Source organism: Lepidochelys kempii, chromosome 11 (genome assembly GCF_965140265.1).
Source record: "Lepidochelys kempii isolate rLepKem1 chromosome 11, rLepKem1.hap2, whole genome shotgun sequence".
In the NCBI taxonomy this organism is placed as follows: domain Eukaryota; kingdom Metazoa; phylum Chordata; order Testudines; family Cheloniidae; genus Lepidochelys; species Lepidochelys kempii.
In genome coordinates this window covers 17,890,030-17,906,569 of record NC_133266.1, presented here as the reverse complement: position 1 = coordinate 17,906,569, position 16,540 = coordinate 17,890,030, and the positions used below count along the sequence as shown (strand labels likewise).

The 16,540-nt window shown below is 40.7% G+C and overlaps 1 protein-coding gene across 7 annotated transcripts in view; it reads right to left on the bottom strand.

Annotated features, from left to right (window-relative positions):
* MGAT5 (alpha-1,6-mannosylglycoprotein 6-beta-N-acetylglucosaminyltransferase) overlaps positions 1-16,540 on the bottom strand; it is a 235,733-nt gene that overhangs the window by 107,709 nt on the left and 111,484 nt on the right. For 6 of the 7 annotated variants that reach the window (XM_073305297.1, XM_073305301.1, XM_073305300.1 and 3 more), the window contains 2 exons: positions 2,225-2,301; positions 566-655 (listed from right to left, as the gene is read on the bottom strand). In XM_073305297.1, the coding sequence (XP_073161398.1) occupies positions 566-655; positions 2,225-2,301 (167 nt within the window). Of the gene's footprint in view, positions 1-565; positions 656-2,224; positions 2,302-6,874; positions 6,980-16,540 lie in introns of all 7 variants that reach the window. The other variant, XM_073305303.1, reaches the window with a different exon arrangement.

Here is a 16,540-nt window from a genome sequence, read left to right as displayed (position 1 = left end):
AATGAATTTTCAGGACCTTCAGCAAAAACTCTCTCTTTGAGCAAAGACTGAGTTTCAACTGTAGAGAATACATTACAAAAATAGTTGTGCTTCCCAGGAAGTCACACCCCTTAGTTTTACAATTTAAGTATTCTCTGGGTTTGCAAAAGCATTTTCCAAATCTCCCAGAATCCACTGCTTCAGGAATCTGTATTGGAAACTAGGGGATAGATATCAAGAGGGCTATGCACCTACAACAGCTGATTAAAGCACCATGTGTGGGGTAAATTACAGATGAAACAGGATGGCTAGTGTGGACTCATTGCACAGTTGCTGCTTACATCAGTACAATCCCACTGATATTGTAACAGTACAATTCTCTAAGGCAGACATACCTAGGGAGCTCTAAATACTAGCAATTCCCTTTGGAATCATTTTAGTTTCTCTCTATCTCCTCACAGAACTCCTGTTAAAGATCTGTTCTCCTTTTCCCACATGAATTGTACAAGTAATTATCCATAAATACTGAGACATTTTAGTGCTCCCTTATTGTAGGTTTCATGCACTTGAAGATAGACTTACTGACCTCACTGAGGTAAATAAAAAAGGAGCACGTAGACCCATCCACACCGTAACTTGCATAACATGGATCCGATCGCCACATATCTTTCATCCACTGAAACAAAACAAAAATAGCCAGTCTGTTAGGTTTAAGGCTTGTGTGTATCCGTTAACTTTAAAAAGCCACATTTTCATCAGAACTCAATTTAGCAGGGGGAAAAGCTATGTCAATAGATGAAACAAGATTAAAATCAGTAGTGACAGAAGCTGTGGAAACTGTACTGCAGACTATAAGAAATGAGTTGATTATCTCTAAGCCACTAATGCTAGGTCACTACACTACACGGATGACTATATTAAGCGCTAACTGGCAGCCAGATAACAGAGACCAAAGACTGAATGGAGACTTGCATACTCTCTCCAGATCAAGATAGAGGCGTGCTGGTGGCAGGATGTTGCTTACATACCTCTGAACATGTTGCACTTGTTCTATGGTCAAACAGATCACTTCAGTCCCCAGTGCTATGGCGTCTTTACACAAGTAAAGAATTCACTTAAAAAAATCTTTTAATGAAGAACTACCTAGAACTAGTTGTTCTGGCAAAGTCATCAGAAAAAGTAATAAAAAATAAATTGTTCTTCAGGACTATAAATTAGCAATTTAGCATTCAAATGACAAATTGTTTAGCAGTTTTGCAACCAGTTCGTCCATGTTGTTCAAAACTGAAGTCACCGAGCTCATATAAGCCAGGGAGAGTTTGATTTTTTTTAAAAGTGAATTTACAATAAATATCAATATTTATTTCCCAGTACTTTTATTGATTTAGTAGAAAATTTTAAAAAATCTCACATTCCAAGGATATAATCAAAATATATATCACATCTGAAACCATTTCAGAAACAAATTTTTATATTTCATTTCATTATATTTATATATATTATATATATATATTATATTTAATTATATTTAATATTTATATATATATTATATATATATTTTATGAATGAAGCAAGAGGAATTTATATTTTTTAAAAACACTAATGAGTTTCATTGGCCCTTCAAGTTACAATTTAAAAAAAAAATGAAAAATTCTACCAGAAAATATGTATTACTGACATTTTTCAATGTTTTTGGGTTGAGTAAGAAATGGACAGTTTTCAGTATTTGCTAATTAAAATATATATAAACAGCCAACAACAAAGTAGGCACTTCAGAGATATGGCAAGGACCTTGGCCCAATGGGTTTACCATCTATGGTTCTGGTTGTGCACAGAGTTCAATGGGATTATTCATGTGTATATGATTATTCACATACCTAAACTTGTGTAGGACTAGGGCCTAAATATTTTTTGAATTTCATCTGATGTGTAGTCAAACTATTAAGGGACAGAATACCAATACACAACAAGCCTCCCAAGTACTACAGGACTCTATTTGGTGTTTTATCCCATGCCTTAACAAGGGACATCATCCATTTTCTTCCAGCAGTAATACTACAATGGCTTCAGGTAAGGCGTGCCATAATGGCATGTAATCTTCTGTACTTGTCTTCTGTGAATTCTTGTTGTTAATCTCATTGCTTATCTCTATAAATCTACAGCTGTTTCAGCAATGGCCTCTTTCAACAGATGGGATTTTAAAAACATAACATGTACGCAGAGATTAACAGAAGACCACACTTACCTTTATTTTGCCCTCGCAGTGAGGGAAGCCATCCATAGGAGGCAATTCACACTGTTCCTGGGCTCCATTAATGAGATCTGAAGAGAAAAACCAACAGAACATAACTGTAATATTGATTTACACTTTTGGCAGACATACTAAATCCATCCCTTTGAACTTCTGAACCACCACCCAAACTCACTAAAGAAAGAATATTGTAGTCTCTGTGGCAGCAGTAAATGAATAAACTGCAAGTTTTGGTGTCAGTAACAATAATGCTGATGCACAAAGTAATTTTTAAAACTCCTGTTTAATTTTGAACTAAGTAAGCACCTTTCAAAATAATATTTGGACAACAGTAATAAACAGCAGAAAGTTTGGTATGGAATTAAATGGTTTTTCAGGTTACAACAATGGAGAAAAAAATAAAAATGTGATTCTTACAAGATGGTACTTGGCAATCAAAAGAGTACCATTAAGGCAACTTTGGAGACACGTACTGACTGCACGCGCGGAGGGAGGGAGGGAGACTGCATGATCCAGAAGAGAGACGGACAGCAGCAGGGCTGCTACAGGCAGCTTGGGGTAAGGGGGAGAGCCTGGGGTTTGTTCTGCCACTCACTGTCCTTTCCCAGACACTTGTTCTTGTCCCTGAGCAACCAAGGAGAGCAGCAAAAGAGGAGCAGTTCTGGCTGCCTGCTCAGCTGTTGCCCCAGGACTATGCACTGTAGCTGCTAGAAAACACGCCTGCAGTCTTCCCCCAGCTCAGCCAGATGTGACATCTCAGCTGAGCTGTTAGAAGCATGATGTGGCTGCCAAATGCATGAGTGTCACTTAGATGTGTGCCACGTGGCAGCCCTGTCAATGGTGTTATGAAGTACTCAAATACCTTTCAGACACAGCAGTGGTTTCCTAACCAACCAACAGTAGCTATAGTCAGAATAAGAACCTTGTAGAAGCCTAACACCCTTCCACCAAACTTCCATTATCATCTCATTCATATCACTTCCTCTTGGGCAGTGAGGGTGGGGTGGGGATGGAGGATCAGCATTCACGTCACACTCCCTATCAGGATCCGGCCCAGGGAAGCTAATGATCCAACCAGTTGTGCATAAGCTATGACGAAGGTTCCCCCTCTCTACTGAAACTCACTTACTGTCATAATACCAAGAGAAAATATGTTCACACAATAATACAAGTCAACAGAAGCATTCAAACCCCAAAGCCACATGCAACCAGGCACGCCCGTATGTAAAAAATGAGTCATGTTCCCGTAATCTGTCCTTCCGTCCTCCCTATACTTCCTCTTTTGTCTGTCATTTGCATTGTATTGACCTGTCTTTTAATGGGTGTTTTTTGAAGCACATAACACATCTATGAGTGCTGTAAAATAAGACACACATGCAGTTGTATGTACTTCTTTAGTACCTTTTATCTCAAAGAACTGCACACAAATGGGGGTGGTTTGACTAGTCACCTGTGGGATGGAACACAGCAACTACTGAACAAGGAACAACAATTTTAACCAGCAGTTTGAGACAGAAGACTAAGAAAATAGTCTCTCTTATTTGAGATGAGGTCCACAGACCCATGACGTTACTGAGTCTCTGCTATATACCATCTAGGAGGCAGACCAGAGCCACCAATCAATAGCAGGGGAAGAGTGGCTCCACCTTTGAAAAGCTCACCACTGAAGATATTTGCACAGTAAAGGAAGTCCACTGTATATCGGCAAGGAATCTTAAACTAAGCATTAAGACTAAATAGTAGCAATCCTTCTGCAGATCAAGGAATTAAATGAAAAACAAATAGAGTACCAATCAGTAATTCAAATTTTTTCTGAAGTTAACAGCTCACTAAAGCTCATGCTCAAATAAATTGGTTAGTCTCTAAGGTGCCACGAGTACTCCTTTTCTTTTAGCGAATACAGACTAATACGGCTGTTACTCTGAAACCCATTAGAGTGTGTTGGATCTGTAGGCCTCATTACTCCAGGAAGGGAAAGTTCCAGGTAAAGCATGTATAAATGTTCCTAATCCAATTGAAATTGTTGTGGGACTTTAGGTAGGTTAACTATAATAACCCAAGTTAAATTTTATCTAGGATACAGTGGTTAATACTTTTCCTCCTTCCAAAAACTGCCACAAGATATTTAAGGATTACAAGTGGGTAAAATATGGGTTTTGTAAAATCAGATAGACACTACCTCCTACAGCAGGATATATTATTGCACCAACCTGTTTAACTTTTGACTCAAAAAGATGAGTGCCACCATCTCGTATACTCAGGATGTTTTTTCTTTGTAACCAAGAGATCCCAATTTTGATACAAGAAAGAAACTTTACGTAAACAGCTTTTCACAAGTCATTTTCCATTCAGGCCCATGAGCATGTAATTTAGTGATGGAAAATCTATGCAGAATAATGGATCTCCTAAGAAGTTCTCACTGAATTAGTCGACAAATTATGTACTGAAAGAGACGTGCGGAACTTGGCGGCACTAATTAGCTTTTAAATTTTCTAAAACTACAGTCAAAATGTCAACCATTCATTCCAACCTAACGAAAGTCAAAACCTGATTTATTTAGCATTAGAGAAATAATGGAGCACACAGTTTCTCTATATTTTAAGGGTTTTTTTTCCCTTTCAAATAATGACACACTCATATAAGTACATTGCAACTGGAAGTTATAATGAGTACAATATCAAAACTGGAATGTTTTCTGGAAACGTATCTTTCTGTGGGGAAGAAGGTTGTATTTCTTTTAAAGGTACATTCCCATCTAGAATTTCAGTGCGGGTACTCACTGAATAGATGTGCTCATCCAATATGCTTCTGTTGGAGAACTTATTATACTGCCAAGCTCAAACATTCAAAATTAATGAGCCACGGCCTCGCAAAATCATGAGATTTCAATACTGCACAGCATTACGCACTTAACGGAGTTAGAACTAGTTTAAGTTTAAAACTTCACCGTTTTAGATGGTCAGGATTAAGGCGGAAAATGGATTAGCCATTCAAGATATGTATTTTTAAAATAAACACTTCTGCTTTCAGCAACCAATGAGGAATTGTAAAAAAGAGTGAATGAGTGAGAGCCTCAGAGTGGTGGGACATGACTTTAGCAGCGGTGGCTTTTTTTGATAGAAGAAAAAGGCAAGAGGCAGAAAGGCAAGAGAGGAGACTTCTACATACTGTAGATATCAGTTTTCCTTATCTGTCTCAAGTTCCTGAATTCCTGCTACTGAAGGAAGAACAGCAGGTATATAAATATCCTACAAAGATAAACATTGAAGATTACCACCACTCAATACTTTTGAAGACTGAAGGCCATTTTAAATGGACATTCATGCAGTATTCCCGGGTACCCCTGGGAACGTATATGAAGAGCAAAGAAATGATGCACTATTTTTAATCTGCTATGACAAAAGGTCAGCATTTATTCTGCAGTGCTCTAATTCATATTTCTGGCTACTATATTCACAAGCAGAATTAAAGCAAAGAAGAAGGCAAGCAGTGAAAATTTGTTTTTAGAGAACGAAAGAAATGCTAACCTAGGGCAACAGCACTGATGGTAATCGCATTTCCAGTCCCTTTCCTCTCCTTTTTCTGCTGGCAACTTATCTGAATTGTTTGTACATCCCTAGATTTTATTTATATTTTACATCCAATTCCAACTGACTGCACAGACACCTACTGGCAAGGGCTGAAGAGAAATCTGAAGGTTGTTCTAATGCTAAAATCAGCAAACATTTGGGAGTTATTGCTTAAACAGTCTTTTTTTGTCTTCATGAACTCTATGTACTGTTTGTGCATCCCCTGCAAGAACAAAATGCCAAGATGTGTCATCTCTAAATTTAAACTATAGAACTAATTTCCAGGCATGGGGGGTGGGGGTGGGGGTGGGGGTGGGGGTGGGGGTGGGTGAATAAACAAATAGAAAAAGTCTGCATATAGCAACAGAAAATACTACAGTGATGACAGGGTCTCCCATGTGAAAGATTTGAAAGAACAGTAATTTTTAGTTAGAACAGTACAAGGAAAATAAATGGTGTATAGAAAGGGCCATTTAGGTGCTCCCTCTTTGCCCTTTCCCATAATACAAAAGAAGAGGATAGGATAACACACACACACACCCCTTATTGGCTAGGTGAAAAACAATAAGAATTACTACTCATCCTCCTGTTTCTGAGTATAAATTAGTCACCTGCTGAGGTCAAGGAAGAAATGTAAACATCTAGTCATGTAAAATTGTCAAAGACAAAGGACAGATACTTCTGTATCAGACAGATGTTACATCATTGAAGGGGTATTGTGAAGCTATATAACAAAGGTTTGGTAGAGTAGAGGAGGTCTGCTTCCATCTGTCAATTTTCTAGATGGCAGCAGACCAATTGTGGCACTTGTTAAAAGCTGTCCAAGATGAGCACCCCAACTAGCTGACAGGATGCCCCAGAACTATCCAGTGGGGTGTGGCCTCAGCTCTTGCCCCACTATCACATGCCCACTGCAAGGGCTTGTGTGTTTCATACACAAAGCACAATGATTTAAAAGGAAATAATCAGCTTTAAAAAAAACGTGTCATGTGAACATTTTTTATTTGCTATTAGAAACACCTATAACCAACAACTGGGTTTACAGGAAAAAATATTTCTGCTTTTCCCCCAATACCTTTGTGCATCTGACATCTTTATAGCATTCTGTGTATGTTTCATTATTGTTTCCCTGTCCACAGCCAGGTTCCCTTTTTATTTGTGTGGACCTTTCACACAGGCACTGAAGGAAAAAAACACAACAAAAAATTGTCAAGGATAGTAGGTGACCTAAACTTTTTTAAAAAGGAGTGGACTTCAAGTTTATTGTGTGTTCATTAACACATTAACCAGTATGTATTGGCTGTGCGAGTGTGTACAGTGAGTACATTTAGGAAGTTCATTCCAGATTTATAGATATTACCATTTTAAGGATCCTTAAAATAGGAATACGGGCAGAAATGGGTGATATCTGTAGGAGCAGAATGAACTTTTTAAATGCAGCCATTGCACATTTATGAGAAAGATCCAACTTGAAAGGGACTACATTTAAGGTTAAAATTAAAGATTCACACGGGCCGCGTGTTTGAGACCCCTGTTCTAGAGCACGATCTCTCTCTCCCTCATGTGTCAGGCTAACCTCTGCAGATAAACCACACAAGAATATTAACTCAACCACTACCACCCTAGTTTGCTTCATCATAGCAACAGTAAAAACAGCCTGCACCGTTACAGACTTGTCAACCTGCCCTGACAAGTGGATGGGTCATTACAGAAAGTAAAATTATTTCCCCATGTTTATTCTCCCCCTCCCCCAACCGTTCCCCAGACAATCCTGTTAACTGCTGGAAATGGCCCACCTTGATTATCACTACAAAAGGTTTTCTCCTCCTCCCTCCCCAGGCTCTCCTGCTGGTAATAGCTCATCTTAAGTGATCACTCTCCTTACAGTGTGATTGATAACACCCATTTTTTCATGTTCTGTGTGTATATAAATCTCCCCACTGTATTTTCTACTGAATGCATCCGATGAAGTGACCTGTAGCTCACGAAAGCTTATGCTCAAATAAATTGGTTCTTCTCTAAGGTGCCACTAGTACTCCTTTTCCTTTTGTGAATACAGACTAACATGGCTGCTACTCTGAAAGTTGGCAGGAGAGACTCTCCCACCGACATAGCTTCGGCTATGCGGAGGTGGTTTTATTATGCCAGCTGCAGAGCTCTCTTCCATCTGCACAGAGCATCTTCACCAGCTGCACCGCAGCTGCATCAGTACAGCTGCGCCTCTGCAACATTGTATGTGTAGAAATGCCCAGAGTTAGTTTACCAGACCCAAAGAAGAGCTCTCTGGAAGCTTGAAAACTTGTCTCTCTCACCAACAGAAGTTGGTCCAATAAAATGCATTACCTCATTCACCTTGTCTCTTTAAACACCTGGCCACAGCTGCCTACAGAACACACTGCAGCAGTAAATAATATTTTTAAAAATTCATTCCCTACCAAGGCAAGTGGACAAAACAGGCAGAGTAGTTATAGCTTCAGTTGGAGATACTGTCCTACTTTATCACATAAGCCTGACAGGGGAGTGTCTCATAAAACTAGCATCTCTTGTGTGGACTGGTCCAGGCTGAGGCATCATAATCAAAAAGGCTGACAAAGGAGTTGCTGTCGTCATCATGAATAGATCGAAATATGAACAAGAGGCTGCTAGGCAGATCTCCAACACCACTTTCTACAAGCCATTATCCTCTAATCCCACTGAGGGTTACCAAAAGAAACTACAGCATTTGCTCAAGAAACTCCCTGAAACGGCAAACCTGGTGGCTGAACTTTGTGACTTTGTCCTCACCCACAACTATTTCACATTTGGGGACAATGTATACCTTCAAATCAGCGGCACTGCTATGGGTACCCGCATGGCCCCACAGTATGCCGACATTTTTGTGGCTGATTTAGAACAACGCTTCCTCAGCTCTCGTCCCCTAACGCCCCTACTCTACTTGCGCTACATTGATGACATCTTCATCATCTGGACCCATGGAAAAAAAGCCCTGAAGGAATTCCACCATGATTTCAACAATTTCCATCCCACCATCAACCTCAGCCTGGACCAGTCCACACAAGAGATCCACTTCCTGGACACTACGGTGCTAATAAGCGATGGTCACATAAACACCACCCTATACCGGAAACCTACTGACCGCTGTGCCTACCTACATGCCTCCAGCTCCCATCCAGACCACACCACATAATCCATTGTCTACAGCCAAGCTCTACGATACAACCGCATTTGCTCCAATCCCTCAGACAGAGACAAACACCTACAAGATCTCTATCAAGCATTCTTATACAACTACACTACTGACCTTCTGAAATGAAGAAACAGATTGACAGAGCCAGAAGAGTACCAGAAGTCACCTACTACAGGACAGGCCCAACAAAGAACACAACAGAACGCCACAAGCCGTCACCTTCAGCCCCCAACTAAAACCTCTCCAACACATTATCAAGGATCTACAACCTATCCTGAAGGACGACCCATCACTCTCACAAATCTTGGGAGACAGGCCAGTCCTTGCTTACAGACAGCCCCCCAACCTGAAGCAAATACTCACCAGCAACCACACACCACACAACAGAACCACTAACCAGGAACCTATCCTTGCAACAAAGCCCATTGCCAACTGTGTCCACATATCTGTTCAGGGGACACCATCACAGGGCCTAATAACATCAGCCACACCATCAGAGGCTCGTTCACCTGCACATCCACCAATGTGATATATGCCATCATGTGCCAGCAATGCTCCTCTGCCATGTACATTGGCCAAACTGGACAGTCTCTACGTAAAAGAATAAATGGACACAAATCAGACGTCAAGAATTAGAACACTCAAAAACCAGTCGGAGAACACTTTAATCTCTCTGGTCACTCAATTACGGACCTAAAGGTCGCAATATTACAACAAAAAGACTTCAAAAACAGACTCCAATGAGAGACTGCTGAATTGGAATTAATTTGCAAACTGCATACAATTAACTTAGGCTTGAATAGAGACTGGGAGTGGATAGGTCATTACAGAAAGTAAAACTATATTCCCCCCCCCCCCCGCCACTGTTCCTCAGACATTCTTGTCAACTGCTGGAAATGGCCCACCTTGATTATCACTACAAAAGCTTTTCTCTTCCCCCCCGCTGGTATTAGCTCATCTTAAGTGATCACTCTCCTTACAGTGTGTATAGTAACACCCATTGTTTCATGTTCTCTGTGTATATAAACCTCCCCACTGTATTTTCCACTGAATGCATCCGATGAAGTGAGCTGTAGCTCACGAAAGCTTATGCTCAAATAAATTTGTTAGTCTCTAAGGTGCCACAGGTACTCCTTTTCTTTTTACGAATACAGACTAACACGGCTGCTACTCTGAAATCTAACAGAAGTGTTTCTCCTACTCTTTCCATAAGAGTACCACGGTCTACCAAAGCAACTCATCATTATTGATTATCCTTTGCAAGGCACATGATTCCAGAAACTGTTCTGCTTTGTAATCATTTGAAGCACACTTCAGTTGCTTAATTCAGATTTTTTAGGCACCCTCATCTCAAACTGACACTCTCAAGCAATGTAACAAAACCAGTATTACCACATTCTCGTCTGTCTGCCCTGATCAGTATTGCAGACCCTTAGATTTGTTTGGTGTCCATTACCTCAGTACGGTTGCTACATTCACATTTTTAAATGTAAGATGTTTCCCTCAAACAGGGATCATAGTGGTGGCTCCCTAACCTACTAACAACAAAACTTCACCCAAGAATCAGTGAATTACCGACTAGCAACCAACTTTATGGAGAATCATCATTCCCATCCAGGAATGGAGGGGCCAAACCAAATAGCTGATTTCCAATGTGACCTAAAACTGGTATTTTCAGCAGAAGCAAATTCCAGAACCTAGGTCCTGCTACTACAAAGGTCTTTCTTCAGATCCAGTCACTCCCAACTTTAAGGACAGAGGGAAGAACCACTGCTACAAATCACATCTGCTCTGATGACACATGGGACAAGAGGCTGTCTTTGAGATACCTGCATCTTAGATCATGTAGGGCTTTAAAGAGGATAAGCGGCAATACCTTGAGTGAAGAAAAATGCAGAGCTTAGCTTCAGCTTTACAATCTCCTGTGCCTAGTGGCACATAAGGCAACCATTTTTTTCCCCACTGCTGTCTGTCCACAGCAAGATATTGGACTCCATCCACGATGAATGCATCCTTTCCATCTTGCAATAGGTTTTTCTTTGTCCTTCATGCATTTTCTCTCCTCCGGGTGAGAGCCAATCTAAGATGTATCTTGTGCTTCTGCCGGGGGGTAACCTGAGGGCATGGTCTCACCACCACAGCTGTCTGTTGACCTGTGCAGAGCAATACTTCCACGTTGGTTACACAATCTCTCTAATGAATTCTTAAGATTCTTCATAAACAATGCTGGTGGAGTGCTTTCACCTTCACCATCCTGTTGTGTATTTTCACCATCTGCCACATTTCTAAGGCATACAATAGCGTACCATTGTACAATCTGATTTTCCATTGTAGATGTATCTTCTTACTCTTCCAGATGTCTGGCAAACAAACAGGAAAATGATCAACTTGCTTTGCCAATTCTTCCCTTCCCTTCCTTAGTGAGCGGGACATTTGCAGATACTGTATTTCCAATATAGACAAGTCATCAACTATTACATACTCTTCTCCATCAATCAGACATCTGCCAATATCAACAGCATTCACTCCTATCTTCATGATCTTCATCTTCTGCATACTGATACAGAGTCCCACTTCGGCCACTTCTGCTTGTATGCCCATAGAGTCTTTTTATTTCATCCAAGCTGGCATCCAGTATGACTATCATCTCCAAAAATCTAAATTCTGCAGCTTCTTTCTTGCTCAAACAATACCAGTGTCATTGGCAGCAGTCGTCACTCTTCTCATCATAGTCTATGACAATGCAGAAGAGAAGTGGAGAGAATACATAACCTTACCTTAACACCATGTAACAATCAAACTATTCCATGCCTCCATTCTGTCCAGATGCAACACATGCAGATTTGTCATATACAGCTTTTATCAAATTAACAATCTTTGCTGGAATTCCATAGCATCTCTAGATCTTCTCTGTGGATACTATCCAATATTTTTGTAAAATCAAGGAAGTTAAAAACCATCTTCTGCTGGTATTCTAAGCCTCTCTCAATAAGTCTGCCAAAGGGAAAATCTGGTCTGAACACAAGCTACTAGATCAAAATCCAGCCTGTTCTTCCTTGAATACTTCATGAAGAGCAGCTTTCTTCCTATTCAAAATGATAATTCAGAACACTTTTCCAGGTACAGATATGAGTGTCACCCCTCTCCAATTATCACAAATAAACTGGTCCCCTTTTGTAGGGATTTTGCAGATACCTGCTGAAGACTGGAGAAGAGTTATCTCTTTTTACCAAACCATTCTGTACAACCTGCACATGCACAACCACTTCCTCCCCAGTTTTTAACATTTCAGCATCTATATCACAGCCGGGTACATTGCCACTCTTCTGTACGTTTATGGCCTCAGTTACTTCCTCAAAAGGGATTATCTTTAATGATATAGATGTCTGCTATTTCTTCCCATCTACCAATGTGTTAGTGGTTCTGGTTGGTTAAGCACAGCCTGGAAACGTTCCATCCAATGGGCTTTCTGTCCTTCCTCTGTGGTTAAAATTGTACCAACTCAAGCCTTCACAATACCACAACAGTTTGAGAATTGTGATTATCAGCTGTTTAGATACTAGAAAAAACTTTTTAGAATCCCCTCTCTTATACATGACCTCAGCTTCTCTCACGTTATTTTCTGCCCATTTTCTCTTACCTCTTCTAGCCAATCTTTTAACTTCCTTTTCTTTGTCTGCATATTCCTATTGCAGAATAGCTTTTCCACTGCTATCTCATTTTTGTTTAATTTTCTTCTTTAATTATTTCCTCTCTTCAACAAGCCTCCATGTATTTGGTTGGAAACATTCGTCCTTCTTAGATCTTCTCACCCCCATTGTAATCCTGGCTGCATCCACACTTACTTCTTTGAAAAACTGCCATTGCTCTTCTATAACAGTAATGTTCCCAGGATATATGAGAGAGAGAGAGAGAGAGAATGAATATGAATGTGGATAAGATAATATTTTTTATTGGACCAACTTCTGTTGGTGAGAGAGATAAGCTTTCAGACCAGAAGAAGTGTTCTGTGTAAGCTTGTCTGTCTCATTATCAGAAGTTGGTCCAATAAAGCCTATAATAACCTCACCCACTTTGTCTCTCAATTGTTCTCCTATGTCATCCATCAGCATCTTTAACTCTTCAGATCTACTGTTAAGTTGCAGCTTGAAATGAATCATTACTCTGGATCTATTAACTTTCTAGTATTATACATACCTTCTGCCTTTCATGAGGTTACCTTCTTTAGTTTTATTTTGATTGACCTAATAACAAGATGGGGGGGGGGGGAATGTGACATGAGCACTCGTACACACCCCAGAATCCAACAGTTCCCACGCCCAATTCTGGTCTTAAACAGGGTATCTTCACAGTTAAAGTTCAGATGATTAACTTCCTTGTTGCTTTGATTCTCGATCATCAAAGAGTTGAGAATTTGCTGGTTGACTATCTTGTCTTTCATCCAGCAGATCATGGCTCTCCACTGTCAATGTTTGTATTTGCAAATCTGTGACAGACTCATTGTACTTCTGGTTTGTTTCCATAATGAAGAATTTTTTACGGGGACAGGTTGTTAGCCTGGCTTACAATCCCCTACCAAGAGGGCAAAAATGCAGAGCCCAGCATCCACATGTAATGTGGTCTTTACAGTCTACAATAGCTAAAATGTGTACTGCTGTATTCTGCACTAGCCAAAGGCTACATGTCAAAAGGTACACCCAGGTACAACACATAGCAGTCCAACCTAGAGATGATGAAGGCAGGAAAACAAACATGGTGGGTGTGACGTTCTGTGCCTCAGGGGAACACCTTACACCCCCATGTTTATCTTTATAAAATGATTATGTGGTATCCAAAGTTTGCCAGTCGGGTGTCTTTGGAAGGCTCATGATGCACTGAGCATTGTTGTTATAACGATGTTATAGTAATTGTTGTTACAGTAATGTTATAGGTTGTAATTTCATGTATATAGTTATGGGGCTGAAAATGTGTCCTCATGGCTTAAAACAAGCCCAGGCAAAAACTGTCCAAGAGCAGAGAGGAAGTTCACACCTTGTCAGGGCATGTATGGGACAAACCTCCTGAGGTCTCTTCCAACCCTAACACTCTGTGATTCTAATCCAGCCTCACAGGAACAAAGGACACTGGCCTAGGCAGCAACAAAGGATCTGTTGGACTCTCGAGTGAGTCACCCCCCTTCTTTTGGTCAGTTTGGGACTACGATGAGGTAATGCTCACCTGACTCTGAAGGGACGAGGCGGCGCGCAAAGCCAAGAGAGAAGAACATGATAAAAGGGAGAGACATTTGCCATGCCCTTCCTCTCTCTTCCACCTCCATCTACAGACATCACCACCGAGCGACTGAAGCACTGATCAAAGGGGAGAGCCTGGCTGAAGGGCAACCAGCCAGCCTGTGGTGAGAAGCATCTAAGTTTGTAAGGACACTGAAAGTGTTAAGATCAGCTTAGAATGTGTTTTGCTTTTATTTCATTTGACCAAATCTGATTTTTTGTGCTTTGACTTCTAGGCACTTAAAATCTCTCTCTGTAGTTAATAAATGTGTTTGTTTATTCTACCTGAAGCAGTGCATTTGGTTTGAAGAGTGTCAGAGACTCCCCTTGGGATAAGAAGCCTGGTGCATATCACTTTCTTTGTTAAATTGACGAACTCATATAAGGTTGCAGCATCCAGCAGGCATAACTGGACACCGCAAGATGGAGGTTCCTAGGGTTGTGTCTGGGACCAGAGATATTGCCTAGTGTCATTCAGTTGCACAATCCAAGGGGCAGCTTACATGCCAGAGGCTGTGCGTGAACAGCCCAGGAACAGGGGTTCTCACAGTAGAGCAGGGTAAGGCTGGCTCCCAGAGTCAAGGACTGGAGTGACCTAGTGGATCACCGGTCCAGATAACACCAGGGGATCATCACAGTGGGGTCTGCATCTCAGAGGTAAGAATGCACTCATTTGAACAACTCAACTTAATTTCCATTGCTACTAAGCAGAAATTAAAACAGATGAATCTAGTAAGGATCAAGGTTGTGACCCACTGACTGCTGATGAACTTATATCCTTCAAATGAGGGTGCAGACACAGCCCTAGTCAAATCTTCAGTGTTTCCCAGTGCCAACAAGTATCTCTTCCAGCTCATCTGGAATGAGTTTATGTGAGCTGGCTTTCTTCCAGGTCCCTCCATCTGTCAGAGCTGGAAACGCAATCCATCATCCTACAGAGATCAATCACCGGTGTTGTCACAGTAGCTAGTACTGAGTATTATATCATGTCGGAAACCCAACAGAGATGGAGAGGTCCAAGAAATCAGAGGAGCCAGAAACTACTGAATAGTTTCACCAGCTTCTCAATACCCCTCTTCCCCTTTCACGTGGTGAGGTAACTGGTGAGAGGACTATTGTCAAATGCTCACTTCTAAGACAAGGACTGAGTTATAGCATATTTAAGTACCTTTCTTGTATTATGTGATCTACCTATATCATATGATTCTTTTCTGTACTCCGCATAATCCTTTTGTCTATGTATTTAATGAAGAATCAGCATTTGTACTTTAAAATAGAAACTTCTACTTTTTTGTGTTCAAATGGCATGTATTTATGCAGTATTTTAATGTTCCACTTTGGCATTGAACTATTGGGAGAAAGAGGAAATAGCAGCATTACATTTTATAAAAAGTGTTCCCTAAACAGTTACATACACACACACACACCACTGCCATACAACCACTGCACCTTCTCATGCTACCAGTGAATTTGCCCTATTATGTGATCCCATTTTAAAATTAAGTTTTATAAAGCATACTGGCTTTTTCTTCTTGAGATCAGAACCAGTATCCAAGTGCTAATGAAAAAGGGTAAATGAAATATATCAAATGAGGGGAAGGAAGTTATCATTTTTAACCGAAAATACTTAATCACGCATGTTGCATAAAGCCTCCACTCAATCCAGTAGAATGCAATTGTAAGATCTGTAACTTTTCAGTCATTGCTAGATCATTAAGTTCTGTAAACTTTTGCAAACTTTGCAACTTTTAGTCATTGTTAGCATAGAAAATTTAAAAGACTATCTTTTGCAAGCTTTGACCTTTTCAGTTACCACTTGTATAACCCCCAAGCTTTGGAACATTTCATCATGCGATCAGGGAGAGTGTGAAAAAGGGAGTGTGTGGGGGAGATAAGGGAGCATATGTGGGACTGGGCGGAGAGGAACTGCAAGGAGAAAAGAGCCCAGAGCCAGGTGTGTCTGATGTAATCTGCCCTGAGAAAGCAATCATGGGGTGCTGTAAAGAAAAGAACCTGGTATGTATGAAAGGAACAAGGTCTGGGAATGCTTCTCGGTGATGGACACAGAAGGAGAAACTCAGTGTATGTGACGGGAGCCACCCAGTTCCAGCAAAAGGAAGAAGGCATGTACACAAGCCCCCTGCTTCTTGACCTGCTCGCTGGCCCGGATCCATGACCACAGGCAGACACACCAGATGTACAATGCTTCGGCTTCCTCTGCTGTCTCCGGTAACTCTCCACCTGTGTGAGTGTGTGGGTGTATGAGGATATGAATACAATGAAT